This window comes from Epinephelus moara, chromosome 11 (genome assembly GCF_006386435.1).
Source record: "Epinephelus moara isolate mb chromosome 11, YSFRI_EMoa_1.0, whole genome shotgun sequence".
Lineage (NCBI taxonomy): Eukaryota > Metazoa > Chordata > Actinopteri > Perciformes > Serranidae > Epinephelus > Epinephelus moara.
In genome coordinates, this window is record NC_065516.1 from 28,333,833 (window position 1) to 28,355,935 (window position 22,103).

The 22,103-nt window shown below is 40.8% G+C and overlaps 1 protein-coding gene across 2 annotated transcripts in view; it reads left to right on the forward strand.

Moving 5' to 3' along the window:
* olfm3a (olfactomedin 3a) overlaps positions 1 to 18,481 on the forward strand; it is a 57,922-nt gene extending 39,441 nt beyond the window's left edge. For both annotated transcript variants that reach the window (XM_050056167.1, XM_050056165.1), the window contains 5 exons: positions 12,703 to 12,846; positions 13,343 to 13,498; positions 15,296 to 15,515; positions 16,785 to 16,891; positions 17,205 to 18,481. In XM_050056167.1, the coding sequence (XP_049912124.1) occupies positions 13,352 to 13,498; positions 15,296 to 15,515; positions 16,785 to 16,891; positions 17,205 to 17,882 (1,152 nt within the window). In that variant the 5' untranslated portion in view covers positions 12,703 to 12,846; positions 13,343 to 13,351 and the 3' untranslated portion in view covers positions 17,883 to 18,481. The remainder of the gene's footprint in view (positions 1 to 12,702; positions 12,847 to 13,342; positions 13,499 to 15,295; positions 15,516 to 16,784; positions 16,892 to 17,204) is intronic.
* Positions 18,482 to 22,103: the final 3,622 nt, after the last annotated feature.

The window sequence follows — 22,103 nt, forward strand, 5'->3', positions numbered from 1 at the left end:
GAACTTTGACTTTGATTTCTTCATTAGCAGTAGAAAACATGAAAGCGTCCAGTTAGCCAGCTTGTTACTGTATATTTACAGCACATGTCCGTATATCCTGCTTTTATTTGAAATAACAAGTTAAAACTTATTCTCTTGAAGTTGTTGAGAGGCACTCTAAGAAACAGAAAGTCACTAACTGAAGTATAAGTGGAAAGTAAGTTTAAGGAAAGTAGTTACAGCAAATAAATTGCAATATAACTTCAAAGAACCTCTTAGAGTGCACTGAACATACTAATGCAATGCTATTTAAGAGTTTAAAGCAGTTTTCTGATGGTATAAGTTTTACCCCAGTAGATCCTATAATTGCAATTATTGGGTGTTGCCCAGCTGATACCAAACCAGTGAGAACGCACACATCCTTAAGTTATGCATAATTTTATTTTCGGTACACTCTCTCTTGTACTCTCTTCTACATCAGAACTAAGGCTGAAATGGCGAGTCTTCAACATCCCAACATACTGACACCACTGCGGAGCATAATTAGAGGGAGAAAATTCAAAGGTTGCTAAAGAGCAAGAGATAATCAGGTGAACTCACTTTGCTGTGAAATGTTGGAGAAAGTCTGCAGATTCTGTGACATTAATATGGCAGGAATGTCCTTTACCGCGGTTCGAAAAAACTGTTGAGAGTTTCTCGTGCAATACTAATGAGCATACTCTAACTTTGCACACACTTAACCCTGAGAGGCTGCCAAGACGTGAGCATGTTGATGACACAGATTTGATTTTGGCTTCAATTAAAGACGGGTTCTTATCCCAACAGGCTGCTCCACCAGAATTAGCAACATAATAAGTGAAAATTCCAATTACAAGGTCTCCTCTGGCAAGGCGTATCCCAAAAGAGCAATGCTTAGATAAGGATGCTTAAAATTTTATCAGATACACCAGTCTTATCTTACCATTGCTATGTTTTAATTTTGGCTATGATTTAGCCTATCTACGACCCATCATAACCTTTCAGTATATTGATGAAAAGTTTGCGTCAGAGCGCTGTCGCAGCTGCTCAGTATTCTGCTTGTGTATGCAACGGCCATTCAGTGTGGCCCGGAGATGTCCACTGGCTTTACTCAACCGATAATGTTTGATGACTGTTTCATTGTCATCCTCCGTGGTGCTTACGACTGACATGTCATCTTGTTCAGCCAGAGGACTTGCTGAAGCACACCCTAGAGAAGAAGCATGACGGTGTGAGCGAGATAATGCTGTAGCTCATTCAGAGACTGTCTGGGGCAGAATGTGCCGAGCTCCTGCAGAATTATCTATTCAATCTTCTCTTCGCTGGGGTCAAAGTGGGCAAGAAGGTGGCACGCCTCTAGGAAATTAATCTCCCTGCACGGCTTTCATCACAGTCACATCTGAAAGAAAAGATGGCCTTTTCTTTTACTTCCTGCTGTGTCCCCCCCCTCCCCTCCCTCTTTCCCTCCATATGCATCATCTCTTTGTCAGTATCTTACTGGAACCTTTTTGGTCTCAGGATTATAGTTGCCAGGATTGCTGTTGCTGCTGCGTTTAGGGGTGTTACCATTTGTCATAGCTGTCTTAGATGTCTGCATCAGTTTGGTTACAGAGCTGGCTGCACATGCGAGTTCATCTTCCCCTGCCATTAGAGCTAAAATGTTAACTCATTTAAGCAGTATGATCATCAGTTACAGTACTGACATGCGCATTCCACTCCACTTGCCTCCAATACCCTGGTGGCTTTTTGTTTGGACAGGTTGATAGATGACTGGATAGATAGCATCTGTTTAGGTCTCTGTCTCATGGCAGGCAGGACGGCAGCATTGCTGTGATATGAGATTTAACTTTATTGGCACCACTGGCACCTGGATTTGTCTCTGAATGTTTTATCTGGGCTTTTTGTAAAGTTTTACTATGACGCAATTTTAACCTCCTGATTCAAGTTTAATGAAAACAACTTATAGAGATATGTTGCCAATTTTCAACTAGCTTTGTATCATAACGTGGGTAGTATGTGTCAGTGAACTATGGTAAACTTCCCTCCATCTTATCAGTGCCCTGATCTCCCGGCTCATCTCTCAGCTCATGTCTCGTCATCCAGCAGATTTCAATGGCTCTAGGGCTGTTGCACGACCTACAGACTGTGCTTCTGCATTTTCATATACCCGTCACCACGGACACGAAGAGTATAGAGGCAGATCAAGAGATGATGCTCCTCTTTCTCTCTCAAACTCAGACCAATCTCCAATAAAAATGAAAAACTAGGCAGTGCTGATAAAATATAAACCAAGATTCTCTTACTGTATGGCCTATTTCTTGGTAAAATGTCATCAGAAACAAATTTAAGAGTGCTTTCACACCTGCCCTGTTTGGTTCAGTTCAACTGAACTCAAATTCTTTTGCCCCGTAAGTGCGGTTTGTTTGGGCACGTGTGAACACAGCAATCACACTTGGGTGCGCACAAAAACAACCGGACCAAGACCTTCTTGAAGAGGTGGTCTCGGTCCGGTTACAGACAAACTCTGGTGCAGTTCGTTTGTGGTGAGAAGGTGTTCCGACCTGGATCTGAACCAACTGCAGTCACATGACACATTGTTTGGGTTAAACATGAGCATGTTACAGTCCTGGAGGATTATTAATGTGCACCTCCTCCTGTACTGCCTTAATATGCACATTCAGCACATCCAATGCATCAAAACATTGTTTTCTAGTTGGAGCCGCGCCTCGTTTTCAAACTGTATGGTTTGACTAAAATGAACAATGACAGCAATATAGTCCACGATGAGCAGCGCTAAAATCAACCTGCGTAGTTGTCCCTCCATTGTGACATTAGAAAGTGTCACATTTATCTTGCAAGTGTACTCTTCTTCAACGTTTGCTTTACTTCCTGGATTTTTCCCACATGGAAATTCTGACCAATCAAGAGCAGCTTTCTCACACAAGGCATTTGATCTGGTCCTCTTGTAAATGCTGCCGTGAGAACATGAACCAACTCTTGGAAATTATGCAACTTTGTGACAAAATTAGTCCCTGATTCAGACTAAAGGAGACAACTCTAGGTCTGAAAGCAGCCTAAGTGAACTATTTGGCTATAATCCAAGAATTTTGGAACAGGAAGTGGGCACCATACTGTTTCCTGTGTTGTAAAAAAAAGCTGCATGTACCATTCATAGCCTACACAGCACACTTCTACCTACTCTGAAAAAATGAGATCAAACAACAAGTCTAGACAGTGTTGATCAAATATGACCCAAGATGTTGTTACTGCATTGCTTATTTCTCACCTAAAATGTTTTTAGAAGCATTTTTAGGTGACTGTTGAACTGTAATTCAAGATTGTTTGTTAGCAGCTGGCCGTCATGTTGTGTTTTGGGTCAAAACAGCCAAGCTTGTATTATGTCACCCACCAGCGGGAGTGCATATTGGTCCAGTGCAGAACAGTCCATTCTGGTAGCTGTAGGTTTGGCACCAAATGGCACAGCCCTTTTTCTCTGTCTTCTCTGGTCATGTAGCAGCAAGTAAACAGCCCTGTTTGAAAAGACCATCTTTCCAGCAGTGAAATACCTGTTTAATTGACAATTCTGCAATGTAATGCACACATACTGAGTAGTGACAAAAGGTAAAGTTGTGAGAGATATTTCCAGTCTGTCACCTTATGCCTCCATTCTCCTGTTACTGCCTGAGAACTGTGGGGGAAAAGTGCTACCTGAGACATTGCCAGCTGAGAGTAAGCTTCATACAGCCCCTCCTCCATATGTTACACTCCAGTAAGAAAACAATGATAATAGGGACTTAAAATGAGACTGTTTTGTGTCCATTTGTTGCCTGTCTGCAGCCCCAGCTAAAGCTGTTGAGGGATACCGCTCACGTTATTTATCTAGACTGTATTTATGACAGATTGATTTCTGCCACCGCCACCGACAATCTTTTAATTTTTCAGCTTCAGCTTCTCACCTGTGGTACCCCTCTGGGGAGCTCCTCACATTGCCAGACTCATATAGCAAATGGAATCAGTCATCATGAGACTGGCAAAGGAAATTAGATCAAGAGACTGAGGCTATACTCAGCAGGGTGGAGATTCATTTATGGCGCAGACAGTCAGCTACAGTATGTGAACTTGCTATGAATCTTGGCAGTGGCCGAAACAGATCCACTTAGCACTAAACCGAATGACTCCTCTGCTAGAGTCCAGCTGCTTTTGCATACAGGGGTGAAAAGAGCAGCAGAGAAACTTCTTGTGCTGTGATTTTCACAGAAATGTTACTCAGCTGTAGAAAACGAAGTATATAAAGTGAGTCATATCCTTAAAATAAAACCTAAGTTATCTAGAATCAGTGCAGTCATTGATAGAAAAAGAATGTAAGGCAAAAAGACAAGCAGCACAACCTAATATTCCTCCTCTTCCACCAGTGTTTGTACAACTGTAATCGTAAATTGCTCACGGTCATGGGTGAGGGCAAAGGAAGTGATTCAGATCTGATGAGAGCAGCTAACTCTCCCTGACATCATTCACTAAATCACTCTTAACCACGTTGCCCATATTAACCTATCCATTCACTCTTACTCTCGTCTTTCCTCAGTCACGCAGAAAGGCTGATGAGGACAAAGGTGATGTTAAGTGTGAAGTACAGTCAAAGTAAAATACATGTTGATGACAGAATAACAAACGGAAAAGGGACTCAATTATGCGTGTAATTGGCAGGATACCTGTCTGCTGTGAAGAGCATGAATCATATCTTCCACAGGGAGGAATTCATTAAAGTGATTGTTTATGCTTCGTGGGTGCAATGTTGACTTTGCATGTTTTTACTGAGTGATCTGAGATTTGGAAAATCAGTCCACCTTTGTGTGGTGTGCGAGCTGTGAGCAAACAAAGTTGTTCAGGTGAAAATAACACAGACTCGGGCGGTGACTGGTCATTTCCAATAGACTCTTACAGACATCACTGACTAGGTTTTATCACTTAAACTTTGAATGTACCAAATCAATTTTTACGTACACTCACTGGCCACTTTATTAGGTACACCCTGGTAGTACCGGGTTGGACCCCCTTTTTAATTCTTGGTGTCATAGATTCAACAAGGTGTTCGAAACATTCCTCAGAGATTTCGGTCCATATTGACATGATAGCATCACACAGTTGATCTATGATGAGAATCTCCTGTTCCACCACATCCCAAAGGTGCTCTATTGGACTGAGATCTGGAGGCCATTGGAGTACAGTGAACTCATTGTCATGTTCAAGAAACCAGTTTGAGATGATTTGAGCTTTGTGACATGGTGCGTTATCCTGCTGGAAGTAGCCATCAGAAGATGGGTACACTGTGGTCATAAAGGGATGGACACGGTCAGCAACAATACTCAGGTAGGCTGTGGTGTTTAAACCATGCTCAGTTGGTACTAAGAAAAGATCCCCCACACCATTACACCACCAGCAGCAGCCTGAACAGCTGATACAAGGCAGGATGGATCCATGCTTTCATGTTGTTTACACCATGTTCTGACCCTACCATCTGAATGTGGCAGCAGAAATCCAGACTCATCAGACCAGGCAACGTTTATCCAATCTTCTATTGTCCAGTTTTGGTGAGCCTGTGTGAACTGTAGCCTCAGTTTCCTGTTGTTAGCTGACCTCTACTGTTCAATGTAACATCAAATGTCCAATAAAGGGGCAACAAAAAAACACAAACAGGCAACTCTACCAATCTTATTTTGTAAATCATATACTTCATTTGAGACTTTGGAATAGCAAATACTTGCTGCCAATCTTCTGTCATTAAAAGTAAATGATGCAAGCAGGGTTTCTCTGGTTGTCTGGTGTTTTGATGGAGACATTAGGGAGGATTTTGAGGAGTGGACAGTATCGAGGGAGGTAACAGTGAGGAGAGAGGTTTTTATTGATTTATGATTTTTCATGGAACTGTGCACACTGTTTTCAATTTGTCCGTCTTCAACACTCCTGTTGATTCACACTGCAGTAGAAACTGTAGAATAATTGATCAAAAAGACAGGTTTGATGTGCACGTAAGCACAAAAGTTTCTGTGGTTATTTTGCAACAATTTGTTGATGGTTTTAAAGGTCTAATTCATAATTTAACCTGCTGTGCTTAATTGTGGTTATGCTGTAAAGGAAAGGCCTTTAGTATATGCTGATAGCAGTTGGTAAGAATCACTCTCTCTGTCCGCCTGACATCAATGTCAAAATCAAATATGTATTTTTTCTGTACGACACAGACAAAGATGGAGAGACAAGCAAAACATAAATAAAATGGTTTATGTGGATATTGCCTCATTTAATAAAGTGACCAATTATTGGCAACAAAATTGCAGCTACCCCAAAAATGCAGCTACCCACTGCGCTAAGTCACCAAGATACCAAACTAGCTAACATGCTAACAGTGATAATGCTAACATGCTACTTTTTCACAGGTATGTTTACCACATTCATCATCTGAGTTTAGCATGTTAGCATGTTTATTAGCAAGTACAGCTGAGGCTAAAGGGAATGTCATTAGTGTTGCAGATAGGCTTTTTGGTCATCAACCAAAGTACCGGACACATAAGGATGTTGACCTGATGGCACTAAAGAAAAGCTTAAGAGATCACTAGAGTTATAAGAATTCATCCTGAGGCAGACGTAAATGTCTGTGCAAAATTTAATTGCAATCCATCCAATAGTTGTTGAGACATTTCGTTTAAAACCACAAATGTCAGCCTCATGAGGATGTCAGAGGAAGAGCCAGGGGGGTGAGCAAAGTCATTAGGATTCATCATGTGGGAACCATGGCTCCAGTCTATCATGTAAATGCAGATGTGTGAAACTTTGACCTGCGGGTGCAGTTACATGACGAGACAAGAGATCACCACAGTCATTAGGATGCATCCTCTGGGCACCATGAATATCTGTACCAAATATCATGGCAATCCATATATAAAATGTCAGCATCATGGTGGCACCAACGGAAAAGTCAGGGGATTACTAAAGTCATTGAGATTCAATATCTTGAGACCATTAATATCTAATAATAAGTTGCTGAGTCTGGACCAAAGGGGTGAAACAACGGACTGACATCCATAAAGCCGCACTGCTAGCAACTGGCTATACACATAAACATAACACAAGACAGAAGACATGTGGCTTGCTACAAGACAATAATGTGTAACATAAGATTATGTTAAAAAAAAACCTCCATTCCTTCCCTGTCATTTTACTCCTCATTGGCCTGATGACAGATATAGTTATAATATACCATACTGTAAATGTCACTCTTGGCTTCACTGAGGCACGAAAAGCTTGAGGGCTAATTCACAGTTCAATCAGGTGGCCTCATAAAACTCCGACATTAATAGGGACTAGAAGTGAGGCTGACCTTGTGTGCAGCAATAAAAGCAATAAAGTCATGATCATTCATTATTAGTGGCTACCAGACTGTCTCTTAATCTTTGAGTCAGTATGTTATATCAGATTGTTGAATAACGGAGGCCTGTTTTTCAAATAACAGACCAATATTAGATAAGCCTATTGGGCGTTGGGTGGATGCCGTAACAGTATTAATAATTATACAATGTGATGGTTTCTAATTAAGTGACAAATCCAACCTGTCTGAAAATTATAGGGTGACATTTGGTGAGACTGTCAGAGAGATAAAGAGGCATATGATTGATTTGTAAGGTGTTTCTAGAATGAAGACAAAAGAATCATGTCATCTCAAATCAAGCTACTTGAAAGTCCTCATGAGATAAAACAGATACCAGAAGATGTAAAAAACATCCATTTCAAGTTAAAGTGTAAAAATAACTATGCCTGTTCTTGTTCCTTAATGTTTAAAGACTATATATATAATACACAGAGAGAAATGTGCCGTTGTCCAGGAGATGAAAACCAGTTAAACATATGGGAATTTATTTCAGAGGCAATATAAGATATGAAACATAAAATCTGTCATCAAGGTTGATACAGCATGACATGTTTGCTGCATTGAAACACCATGTTGTGTTCATTGTTTTAAAGAAGACACTTCTAGAACCATCAGGAAGTGAGATTAAATGGAAACGGACACTTGATTGACAATAAAAATCTGGGCTGATTTTAAGGTGCTTTCAGACCTATAGTTGTCTTGCTTTGCTTAGAGTTGGTTCATGTTCTCACAGCAGCATTTACAAGAGGACCAGATCAAATGCCTTGTGTGAGAAAGCTGCTCTTGATTGGTCAGAATTTCCATGTGGGAAAAATCCAGGAAGTAAAGCAAACGTTGAAGAAGAGTACACTTGCAAGATAAATGTGACACTTTCTAATGTCACAATGGAGGGACAACTACGCAGGTTGATTTTAGCGCTGCTCATCGTGGACTATATTGCTGTCATTGTTCATTTTAGTCAAACCATACAGTTTGAAAACGAGGCGCGGCTCCAACTAGAAAACAATGTTTTGATGCATTGGATGTGCTGAATGTGCATATTAAGGCAGTACAGGAGGAGGTGCACATTAATAATCCTCCAGGACTGTAACATGCTCATGTTTAACCCAAACAATGTGTCATGTGACTGCAGTTGGTTCAGATCCAGGTCGGAACACCTTCTCACCACACCAGAGTTCATTTGTAACCAGACCGAGACCACCTCTTCAAGAAGGTCTCGGTCTGGTTGTATTGGTGCACACCTGAGTGTGATTGCTGTGTTCACACCTGCCCAAAGGAACCACACTTAGGGGGCAAACAAACCTAAGTTTGAATGAACCGAACCAAACAGGGCAGTTGTTAAAGCAGCCTTAGAAGGGTTAATACATCTCAGGTCTGATTGGGCGGGATGGCCTCATAGAATCCCTTTTTTTTTTTTTTTTTGATAAAACATGAAGCAGTGACACATTTTTGCTGTTGTTTTCTGATCCTGACTGGTAACATATTAAACACTGGCACACGCAATTGTCTGTTGGCAGCTTCCCTCCAAAAGTATTGATGATTGTTGCAAATCAGCCTTCAAACGGCCATTAGTCAAACCATGGACAAGAAATATGGGGAGATCAAGAAGAGAACTACAGAGGAATCACAAATGTGTCTTGGCATCTGGTTATGTGTTTGTGTGTGCAGCACATGTAACTATATATTTATGTGTGTGTGTTTTTGTGTGTGTGTGGTGCCTGTGCAGAGAGCAAAACTCCGCTGGGCAGCTGGGGAGAGCTTTGAGCTGCTGGATGCTGTTTTGTGAGGATGATTAATGACCAGACTTTGGCGCGCAGCTCTGTGAAACCATTGTAGCCTTGGAGTCTGATCTTCTATCTAACATAGTGAGAGGTAGAAAATATTGAAAAATTTGTCCTCACCTCATCAACAACACAGATTCATGAGTGAAATACAACGTTATTAAACTGCACAAGGTAAAACATGCTGTTCTTCATTTATTATACAGTCATAGTCTGGCCTTACCAAATAAGTAATGCCAGTCAGTGTGTGCACATCACCATATTTTTACCTCTGTGCTGTCATGCATTAAGTGATATATAGTCTGTAGGTAAGCGTTGGGGAGATAAACTGTTCCAGCAAAAGCATCTATCTCCTTGGTTTTTTTACTTCTCTGAGCATTATCCTTAATTTTATCCTTAGTGCACATTGGCGGCCTCCCCTATCCCTCACTTCATCTCATCATCGTATGCTTGCTGTCTTTGTATTTCTCTGTAATATATCTGCCTGCATACCGACTCTTCTACATCTATCTCTTTCCGCCTAATTGACAGTCAGGTCCTCTTTCTTGTTCTTTGTCAGCACTGTCCTCTTTTTGTTGTTTTTTCCCCAGCTACTGTTTTCCAACATAACCACCTCTTCAACTCTTCTGCTTGTTCATATCCTCCCCAACTCCCCCCTCCTCCTCCAAATTTACCTACTTTTCTTCGGATATGTCACTCGGATTATAGTGGATGACAAGGTTTACCGGCAGAGTCCTTGGTGGCAAAGTACATAAATATTTATATGAATACAAAAGCATCTTCAGGCTTGTTTGTCTGCTTTTGCTTGATTGAAGCGTCAGCTAAATCTCGACATTGTGGATGGCCACAGGTCCTATGAATTATTGAGAAAATGTACTTGAAGTTACTCAAAGTTCAAGTCTTTAGTTTTCGAAGTTCTGCAACAGTTTTATTTAACAGTAAGTGCGCTGTGTTATGGCAATGGAGGATACTTGTTCCTGAAGATGTGCATTATATGTAGCAGCTCTAACACTGTGGCATAGTGGTGGCAGGAAATTACTTAATTTTGATACTGTCAATAGTGTAATTGTTTTTAATATCCTACTCCAACACGGTTATGAAAAATAAACCACTCCACACAGGGTAATTACCAGTTTGCTAAAACCCCTTCCCTGAACAGCAATTCTCCAACCATTGCTCAGAAACCTTCCTCAGCACTGGCCTGTCAAGCTTTGGATTTCTTCACATGTTGCGGCGATGTGCAGAGGCTGTAAAAAACTTCTTCCCTGGCATTAAACCCCTAACAACTCATCTCCGTTCACCAAGATTACATATTTAGAAGGGTTTTTTTCATGAAAAATCCCTTCATGCCGTAAAATGGCTTGAATGTAACTCTACACCTTTGCCTCATTTAGTATGTGCGGAGCTATAAATATGCAATTAGCCTGCTCGCTCGCTCGCTCGCCTGCAGCTCGAACGTACCTGCTCATCTTCACTCTGCTCATCAAACACACAAACCTCTGCTTGTAAATGGCAATAGATAACATAAGCCTTGGCCTGACTGCGTTATCAGACAGCTACTAATGTGTTTCCATTGTTAGATAAACCTTGTTTCCGATTTCCGGCTCTAACAAGTTGAAGTGAAAGTGAAATAGTGTCGGCACAAATACCGATACAGAGCTACGCCTGTTTCTCCTCTGATCAGTGGCGCCCCCAGAATGTTTTCATAGGTTTCAAAATGAAAAGCTTGTGACATTGGACAGAAACCACAAGTCAAAACTGAATTTCAGGAATTCCATTATGCTGTTGAATTATATAGACTATTTGAAAACTATGTCAATATAAGGAATCTCATACTGAAGTGCAGCAGACTTTGTTTTCTGTGGAGGTCTGGATAAAAGTAAGGATAATAAAACTAAGGGTAAAGTAACGTGACTGATGCCAGAGCCACACCGAGGTATGTCGATGAGAAAAACACTTCCACATGACATCATACTAATCCTTCAGTTTATTCTGTGCTTTGCTGTTGGCTTTTCTCAGCAAGGTTTACTGCCTATTCTGCTAATTATACGTCTTATTGCATATAAAAAAACACACCATATGGACATGTTAACAAGGTTAAAAACTTGATTTTCACTGCAGGGGTTAGTATTTTCTCCCACAGCCAGTAAGCTATAAAAAATCTCTGTCTTGTGTCCAAGTATGTAAGATGAGCAACCAAACAGGAGTATGTTGGAATTAAATAAGAGTCTAATCTTACATGTTTGCTTTTGATATAAGTGTGTACTGGCTCTACACTGCAATACAAGGCCAATGCCATTTCCTTTATTTCTGTGTCTTCTACACAGGTCATCAACTGGTCGGATTGCCAGCTTTTTTCCTAGGACATGCAGCTGTAGTCTCAGTCTTTAGGATGGTGTAATGTATATGACCATCAAGTGCAGTTATGAATGAATAATGAATGGATCTATGAGGTGTTTCTTATCTAAATATGACAAAAAAAGATGTTTGTGGTGCCTGAGGAAATCCCGAAATCCCAACTTTTGGTTTTCTAGTTTGTAAGAGGGGAATTTATAGTAGGGAAAAACATTTTGTTAGCAGAGACACTTGTCGATCCCTTCTAACACAGACAGAAGACCAGACAACATTTCCCCACAAGATATGCTCAGCTCCCTTTTTCAATACTAAGTAGAGTAGCTTTCACCTGTTAATAAATCTGCAAGCTGAAGGGCAGACAGCCTCCAGGCGTTTTAGTGTGGAGGCAGTCACATGTCTATGAATGATGTCCATAATCGAGACCTGAGAGAATGCTTGACTCCTCTCCCCTCTCCCTAGAAAAAAAAAAAGTCTTCTCTCTGTATAAGTTTCCACCTTAACTTTTTGTTAAATATATTTTTATGTGCTCAAGAATGTGTTGGCAATCCAGATGCCCAAATTTTTGTAATAAGAGGATTATGTTAGTAAAGTAATACCTAATGTACTAGTCTGAGGATGGGACTAATTAGTGTGTTTAGTCAGAGTGGGAAGCAGAGTGTTTATCAGTGTTCAGCTTCAAAACATAAAAACAAAGGCATTTGTTTTAATAGCAGCTTAAGAATATGCATCACACTGCTGAAACATCATTAATATAAACACTAAAACAAAGCGGACTCAACATTGAACCTTGGGGCGCACCTTTGTGTACGCTTAGAAATCATCCACTTTAACACTGAAGCTATCAGACATCCAGTTCATGAACCAGTTATTTATTCTGATTATTGTGATTATTATGATGATTAAGATTGTTTTCATTGTTATCTAAGTTGAATTGATGATTGTTTTGATGCAATCACCACTCTTAGCAGTTGCCTCGGTGGATGCATCTGTAGCAGCTTATCTTTGTTGCCATGTTTGGATGTAAGGATAACAGCTTTCCAAAGAGAACCAGTTTCATGTAAACATGAAATGTATGATTGTACAATACATAATCTAAAATATAATATGGGTCTAACCTGAGTGTGTTTATGTATTTGTTTGTGCTTGTAGACTATCGGCCCCAAGGAGGGCTGGCAGGTGTACAGCTCGGCCCAGGATGCTGATGGGCGCTGTATCTGCACAGTGGTGGCACCAGAACAGAGCCTGTGCTCCAGAGATGCCAAGAGCAGACAGCTCCGCCAGCTACTAGAGAAGGTAAGCACATGTAAAAAGGAATATTTACCACCTCAGTGCAGCCTGCACACACACTAACACATACACACACACTCTGCTGTTAAAGATGGGAATAATAAAGGAACAAACCTCTACATGGTGTATTCTTGTTCTTTTGAAGAGTGTAATAGTCCTCCAGTACTAGACGTTTTATCATGTGCATTTTACACAGGTACGCTGCTGCTAGGCTTCGCTGTGTTTGTTCTTTTTCAAAAATAGCCTGTCAAACATTCAGGCACACATGCAGGCTCACCAGGGAAAACCCATCAAAGTGCCTTTCAATTAGCGGCAGTAAAAAGAAAGAAGGAGCAAAGAGAAGGCGTCTGCAGTTCACTCGCTGAGTGAACTATTCTATACTGTTCTATACTATACTATATTATACAATACTATACAATGCAGTACTATACTATGCTGCTAAAAGTCCAGTTTGTGAGTGGAGCCCTGTTTGAGGTGATCATTTATCATTGTTTTATTCTAGGTGCAGAACATGTCTCAGTCCATCGAGGTGCTGAACCTACGAACTCAGAGGGATTTCCAATATGTCATGAAGATGGAAAACCAGATGAAAGGCCTGAGGACCAAGTTCAGACAGATTGAGGACGACAGGAAATCCATCATAGCCAGAAACTTCCAGGTACTCTACAGCCTCGTTTAATCACAGCCTGGTTTAATCAAATGAGCATGGATCTGCTCTATTACGTTTTTCTATTTTACAAATGTCATTTATACCGTAAGCATGCTCTCATGAGTCATTCAGTTTAGAATTGTTTAGGCCCTCTCACAGAACTGACATTTTGCAGGTTTTTACTTTATATTATTTCAAAGACAAGAACAGAAAGACTGGGAAAAAGAGGGGAATTAAACCCAAGACATTCCATTCAAGTGAGATATATGGGGAAATTCAAAGCTATAATATGCAGGATCTTCACTTTTGACCCACTAGAAGTGTGTGCCGGTGTATTTATCTGCAGAGACTCTGCCCTTTGCCCGAACTTTTTCATGTTTTCTAGTGTTTGGGACGCTCCAGGGCACAGCATGTAGGTGAGGTCAGGACTGTATAAAAAGGTAGCCCTTTTTGCCAGACTGAGCAGCACGCATCCAAGAGGAAGTTATATGAATTGCAGAAACAGTGCAGATAAAACGCAAATATAGTGACACAAAACACCAAGCGGACAAGACACATTCCAACATGAGAGTGAATCTTTTAACTGGTGATACTGTCTACAAACAAACGGACAAAGCATAAAGGATAAAGAAAGGAAAAGAGGAAACTGCTCGACTTATAGAAGGGTCCTTCTTTAAAACTTGTCACCACAAGGTTGCCGGACAACCAGTGGAGACTTAAGGAAGTCACTGCTCCCAGCTAAGAGATAGTGCGGCACATCACCCCCCCAACAAAGCCACAACTTGTTCCACTATGTTTTATGAACAGATTCACTGTTAAGTAACCAGCACAGTCCGTCTTCTTTCACTTTTACACAGCCGCTAATAGTATACCGAGTCTGCTGAGTGCTGCACTGCCACCATTTGGGTGTGGCATTCCACGCTTTGACAGTCATATCCATCTGGCTAATAGATCTCATCGCCTTTATTTGAAGGAAGCTATTGAGGAAAGCCAGGATAAGAGCTGAGCAGTCTGAATAACTTCTTTTTCAGGGTGCACACATCTTCTGTGTACATGAAAATAAAATATTCAGCAGCGTTTTAATTCAGAAAGCACTTACATCTTTGGTTGTTTCAGAGGCTGTTTTGCTGCTGCAGTTGCCCTGTGTGGATTGCACTGGACAGCTGGTATGGGAGTAGGAATTTCTCTTGTGTGGCAAGTTGTGAGACACTGAATGAGTTTGAGAAATAACTGTGTGGAACAACCACTAGCATGGCAAGAATATCAGAGATAAAGCCATGAGTTAGAATTAAAAGAAGGCTGGCCATATCGTATGGAAAATGTAGTTAAACACAGGAATAGACTTGTGTTTTAGGAACTTGTTCAATGTTGCATACATGGTGGATAATTGTGGTTTCTCACACAATGAAAGGGTGAATGCTTGGATGGATAGATGAATGAATAAATGGTTCATTGCTTTAAGGTATGTGTCATTAGGTGCTTTCTACAGCACATACTGTATTAGGTCACTCTTTTTTCTCATGATGAATAATTATATACTGTCACCTGGGACTCCAAATGCTAACGTGTTAGCATGGAGCACTGGAGCCACAAGGGATTTGTTTATAGTTACCTGAGGTCCAGTCTCCCCAGTACATGTCCTGTGGGTGTATTCTTTGATAACAAATACTCAACATGTGCTGAAGCAGGGTTTGCTCCTCTGTCAAACAAACTGTAGTTTTGTTTTTCCCTGACCACCACACCTATCCACACTGTACCACCTCTCTCTGTTTCCCATTTCTGCCGCTGTCACTGTCACTTCTGCAGGAGCTTAAAGACAAGATGGACGAGCTGAAGCCGTTGATCCCTGTACTGGAGCAGTACAAGATGGATGCTGCACTCATTTCCCAGTTCAAGGAGGAGATCAGGAACCTCTCAGCGGTGCTGACAGGCATCCAGGAGGAGCTCGGGGCCTACGACTATGATGAGCTCTATCAGCGAGTCCTGCGACTGGACAGCAGGCTCCGCAGCTGTATGGGCAAACTAAGTAAGTGGTGAATGCTGCATGTGCGACTGTGCAGTGTTTTTTATTGTCTTATTAGAGACAATGCTGGCAATGGTACTGCTGAATAAATAGTACTAGCACAAGTGGGATTGTACTAGTGTTGCATGATGTCATAAAGTGTAACAGCCACATTCCTGCCATAGCACAAGTCTTTTTGTGTTCTGATGTTTTGTTGCTGCTGTAGAAAATAACCAGGGGAGAAATGTGGATTTTAAAAGAAAACTCTAAAGCCTGACTTCCTTGTGGTTTTGAAGTATAAGACCACACACACAAGTGAGGCCCATGTTCATTAAACTGCACCTATGTACAGCAGGTTACTTTTAGAAGCCTACTCTCAGTTGCTGTGATGCTTTTCTTGGCTGTGTTGCCCTTACATCCCACACATTAAAAAAAATGTTTCCTTTGTAAAATGTGTTTAATGGAAATGTGTTTTCACCTCTATCTTATGTCACTGAAGAAAAGAGGCAATTAGTTTTTTGTTCTTGTAGACTTGTTTGGTGTATTGATAGCCTTTGGCTCTGCAAACAACAAAATGTTCCAAAATCTTTTAAAGAGCGCTTCTGAAAGTAACACATAGTTTTTAATTGTCTCATAATGGGAACACAAGGGGGCTGGTTGCGGACTTGTTTACAACCGCAGCATCCAATAACTACAGGGAAGTCATCAGGCTATTTAGTAGTCAAATGACCATTTATTAAATCTTTCTCTTTGAAGTGGCTAAATAAACTCAAATATTAAAGACAAAATTAAGAAAGAACACTATATAGATATAATAACTTTAACTCAGAGGCTGTATATTATGGATTTTATTTGTTATAATGAATGCAGTAGATGGGTAAATGGCACTGGTAGAGTTTGTCTGGAAGGTGCAGACACTGCTGCAGCACTACATTTTCATTATATCGTTACTAAAGACTAACTGTCCTTTGCTAATCGTTCTCAAGCCAGATCTGTTGTAGTCTACCAAAATAAGCAGCTTGTAAATAAAGATCTTGATGATGCGACATGTGAGGTCTGTGGTGTTTAGGTATAATTTGGGCTAGGCATGTGGAAGTTGTTTTTGACTGTAACCACAAACAGCAGTTGCACCTTTATACCTCAAGTTAAATAAAGCAGCTCGCTGCCAGTGCTATCTTAGTATGCACAGAGGGCACACTCTCTGGTGGCACAGGCATGAAATTGGCTTGAGAAATCTAGTTAGAGACAAAAACCACCACAGCACATCTTATCGCTGCATTTCTTTATTAACAGCGTGTGGGAAATTAATGAAAATCACTGGACCTGTTACAATAAAGACATCTGGAACCCGGTTTGGGGCATGGATGACTGATCCTCTAGCATCAACCAGAAACAACAGGGTGAGTTATGAAAGCTTGGGAGTGCTCTCTGAGGGCTGAGCAGTGTGTGCAGTACTATATCTGTTTTTGGGTTGATGATGAAGATGGGACAGACTGTTATCATGGAGAGGGTTTTGACTTAAGCTAATCTATAGTGGAGTAGTGATGTGTCTGAGTTGCAAATTTTTGAACTGCATATCTGCATTTTTTATAGAATCACAATTTATTTAAAGATTATTGTTTAAAAAAAAATTTAGAAATAGTTCGTATGTGATTGTTGACTTGTTTATTTTATCAGCTGTTTCTCACATTCTCTTTATCCTCTCTGATGTAGGTTTGGTATATGGACAGTTACACTAACAGCAAGATTGTGCGTGAGTACAAGACAATGGATGACTTTGTCGCAGGAGTGGTCTCCCGAACCTACAGCCTCCCTTTTAAATGGGAGGGAACCAATCATATTGTCTACAATGGATCGCTTTACTACAACAAGTACCAGAGCAACATTATAGTCAAGTACAGCTTCGAGACGGGCAGCGTGCTGGCCCAGCGAGCTCTAGAGTTCGCCGGCTTCCACAACATGTACCCATACACATGGGGGGGATACTCTGACATAGATGTCATGGCTGACGAACTGGGAATGTGGGTTGTGTACGCGACCAATCAAAACGCTGGAAATGTCGTCATCTCCCAGATCGACTCTGACACCCTGCAGGTCTTGAAGACTTGGAACACCGAGTACTCCAAAAGGAACGCGGGTGAATCATTCATGATCTGTGGGACGCTCTATATCACTAACTCTCACCTGTCGGGAGCAAAGGTTTACTACGCTTACTCTACCAAGACTTCGAGTTACGAGTACATAGACATTCCTTTCCACAACCAGTACTTTCACATCTCCATGCTTGATTACAACGCCAGAGAGAGAGCACTGTACGCCTGGAATAACGGACACCAGGTAATATTTAATGTCACCCTCTTCCATGTCATAAAAACTGACGATGACTCTTAAACATTGCACTTTTCCAACCACGTCTAAAGCACCATCATTTGTGATACGAGGACTTCTTAATTAACCATGTTTGTCAAAAATGGACTATGGTATCTTTACTTGCCACCACTTGAACTTTTCTAATTTGTGGCTCTTGGTTCTTGGCTGAATTGAGCATGGACACCAATGACTTGATACCTTACTGAAAAACATGTTATACATTTTTTACACTCTTTCCATTGCTGCTGATCAGACTGGTATGCCTTATTTGCTATGTGTCGGGTCTGCCAGCCGAAGACTCTTACAAGCTTTTGCATGAATGTCCACAGTTTCTCTGCAGTGGTTTCCTAAAATGTAGCTGTGTTTTTGTTGCAAATCTGTTTTGCTTACAGTGTTTGCATTTTTGTCTATCTAAAAGTCTATTTAAAAGTATTTAAACTTTAAAGCATATTTGCTACCATGTTAAGCTCGCTGGTTGTAAAATATAGTAGCCATTCTTTTAAAGATGGGCCTGTAAATTATTGCTGTTATGTATGTATCTGTGGAGGAAAAAACATTTGTATTTTTTATAAAAGAAAACCATGGGAGAATATCTGCGCATTTTCATTAAAATTAAAATATTGTACATTTCATCAAAATGGTTTCGGCTGGTAAAATGTATATCTGCCATAATGTGACGGAGAAACAGTCAGCTCACTGGGGGCCATTCTGTGATTTCGGCCTATTCCAATCATAAAACTATGATTCAAGCACTGAAACATTAATCTGCTCGATTATGCAAGTGCTGTATGGGAGGGTTGCCTAGAGTTAGTGATATGCTAGAGGTGTCTTTCCTTTTCATTGAGCTTTTTGGGCTGTAAATGATGTGGGAACACGACCTGTCACACTTAATTGGGATAATCACCTCTGCCTTCTACTACAGAGGGATGGGAGGACAACCTGAAGAAGAAGGCCTTGGATAGCATTAACAAACTGACTTAGCTAAAATGTTATTCAGTTCAAGGATGGTAGATCTTCCTATAGGCAACATAGATGGTCGCCAAGGGCAAATCCCATAGGGAGGGTGCAAAAACTGCCCCAGACGCATTCTCACTTCCAACTCATCACATACTCTACATATGAGGTGCTTGATATCCTGGGTGCATCTGTTGTTGATGTTCGCTGTGACGCCATGTCAATTTATGCCTGTTACATGCATTGTGTTTTTCCAAAATACGCTTCCTGTATAGTTTCTGTTCGTTAGATACATAGTCTCCCACAGAATAAACTTCAAATGTCACCAAAACACCTCATATTTATATAACACACTGTCTCTGCACGCCCTTCGCCAGACTCCCTCTACACCTCCCCTGGACTCTGCATTGTGATTTTTCTTTATAATTTTGGTGGAGTGAAGTGCATAGAGAAGGAGGCACCAGACGCAGGTTTCGGAATTGTGGTTGAGACCTTGACTGCGTTTAATTTCACAGAAACACTCAGTAACAACTCAGTAACAACACCCACAACCAAATTGTCAACCTTGCAGGGGAAGAGAAAATAAGCTTTTTTAAAGAAATAAATCTCTTACTCAAACAATAATTAAAAGTAATAAAATACATCAAATGAAAATAACTGTCAAGTTAGATTAAATACGACTCTCTGAAATGAATAAATTACCAACATAAAACAAACATTCTCAAATAAACCTAACAGTTAACAGAAGAGCTGATGCTCTGCCAGGCTTACACAGTATTAACTGTCTGCTCCCTCACAGCACGTTAGCCACACATAGCCTCAACTAAATAACATCTTTCATCAGTAACACAAACAGTTAATTTATAGTCAAACCCACTGTGGACTTTAGCCTGATTGTGTTAATAAACAGCAATGGCGAATAGATTAGTTAAATGTGTGGTTTTAACGCTTAAAAAACCCCAACTTGGCGTCCAAAACAGAGCAAATTTTAAAGCTACGGCGTCCTGCCAGGGACAAACAGTGAACTGCCACATTTGCTGCGAAATAGACAGCACAACAGCACCTCCTACTGGCTTAAACAGGTAGCTGCCTTACGTTTACGTTTATTTCCTTGTGCAACAAAAACACATAAGGCATTTCTCAGTACCAAGTACGCCAAGTTTGGACTTGCGCGCTTGGGAGTTCAGACTTGGTAAGTTCAACTCGGGAGTACAAACTCCCAAGGACGGTCCACACAAGTCACCTCCCGATGCATCCCCGATGGAACGGGTAGAGCAAATTCACATCCGGGCATTTGGACTGCAATTGGCTGGATGCGGACTTTGAATTGGAACAGTACTGCGACTGATGACGTTTCACAAGTCCGCAAGAACACAAGTACAAGCAAGAACGCAGATTGAGAAATGCCGATTGGCTGTGTCCGAAATCACTCACTACTCACTACATAGTCCACTTTATAGTTAGTCAGCCATTTTGTAGTGCTGCCCGATTGTATAGCGGGAATTATTATACGCTACAGAAGACTCGAAGTATCCCACAATGCAAAGGAACGGACAGACTGTGAGGGACGGACTCCGAGATGGCTAAAAGAAGAGAGAGCAACAGGATTACAACCTGTTGTACATGTTAAACTTATAATGATGTTGAAGTTTGTTTTACTAGTTTTTCTTTGCCATGTAATAACCTGTCAGTGTAATGTGTAGTTGTCGGTTCACGAAGACATTAAAATAAATTGGCAAATTATCTTCTGTAGTGCCTTAGGGCCATTTCAAAGTCGACGCAAAGGCAAGTAGATGCGAACGCATTGGAACGCATTGAGACACATTTGCCGCCGTGATACATGCTTGCATCTCAAAATGTGTTGTCCATTTTTTTGATACATGACGCAGCGACGCATGTAATATCATGCGTTGCTAGCGGGGGTGATAATGCAAGCGACGTACTTGAAATTAACCACTTTTTGTTATTCACAGAAGAAGCAGGTATGACATATGGTGGGCAAGGAGGAAAAACTTTGCGAACTCGTACAGGCACACCCATATTTATGACAGTTCTAGTGCCCTGCACTCTAATAAAATAGCAGTAGCTAGCCGGAATGTACCGGTGACTCTGCTACCCCCTATTGCGTGAACGATGTATTGCATTTCAAGTGTCGCCCGCGTCACTTGTGTTCAATGTGTTGACTATGAAAGGAAGTGCGTTGCTTGCATCGACTATGAAACGGCCCTAACACTTACTGTACAGAGTAGGGCTAATAATGCTAGCTAATGTTAGCAAGCTAGGTCACAGCCAGCTCTGATTTGTGCCGTAATGGTGTAATGCATAACATTATATGTTAAATTCACAAGTTATTACATGACTGACCGGTAAAACAAACTTCAACACAACAAAGGTTAAACAGAAAATTACTGACATTAATAGGACAGGTTGATATCTGCTGCTCTCTCTCGTCTTGTCTGTTTGCCATGCTAATGTTGTTAATAAGTTTAATGTGAGCAGAGGTACATTACACAACACAACACAACACAACACAACACAACAAGAACTGCCACAAAGTATTTTCTAACTTTATCTATTAATCTGGGGAAATATGCTCAGTTTAATTTTATGTATTTATCACAAATATGCATATCAGTGTTACGGATAGTTCACCAGCCGATATTGACATGACATGTTTAAATTGTGCGACAGCAATGACATAATTAACAGCACTGAAAAAAAGCTCTTGCTCTTGTTCTTCGCTCTTTGTTTTCTTGTTTGTAATAAATACAATAATTTAGAATATTATTATTGTTAATAATAATAATAATAATACTGGGGGGGGGGGGCCTTGCCTAGGGAGCCAAATGTGCTAAGTTCAGCACTGGTTTAAGGACAAGTTGTTCAGCATTATGGGACTAAGGATAACGTGGCAATGGACCGTTTCATTGCTATTCTGTTGCTAGGGCAACAACTTTGGTCCCTGTTTACTTCCTGTCAGCTTCTGCATTAACATACATTCAAACAGGAAATACAAAGGGACTCATTTAGAATGTTTATGTTGTCCAGTTTGAAATGGTCTCTACATATTGAAAAACTCCCATCTCTATATAAGTTGGTATATGGACAAAGCTGAATAGATATTGGTGACTGATGATGATGATGATGATGACCATATCTTTCACGAAGGAAGGGATTTTCTTGCTCTCGACACCAGACCTTGAGAGTCATCCTTTGACATTTCAATCAGCGTGAAGTGGCAATGAACCGCTGAGATGATTCACAGCGTTCACTAAAATTTCCCCCTCT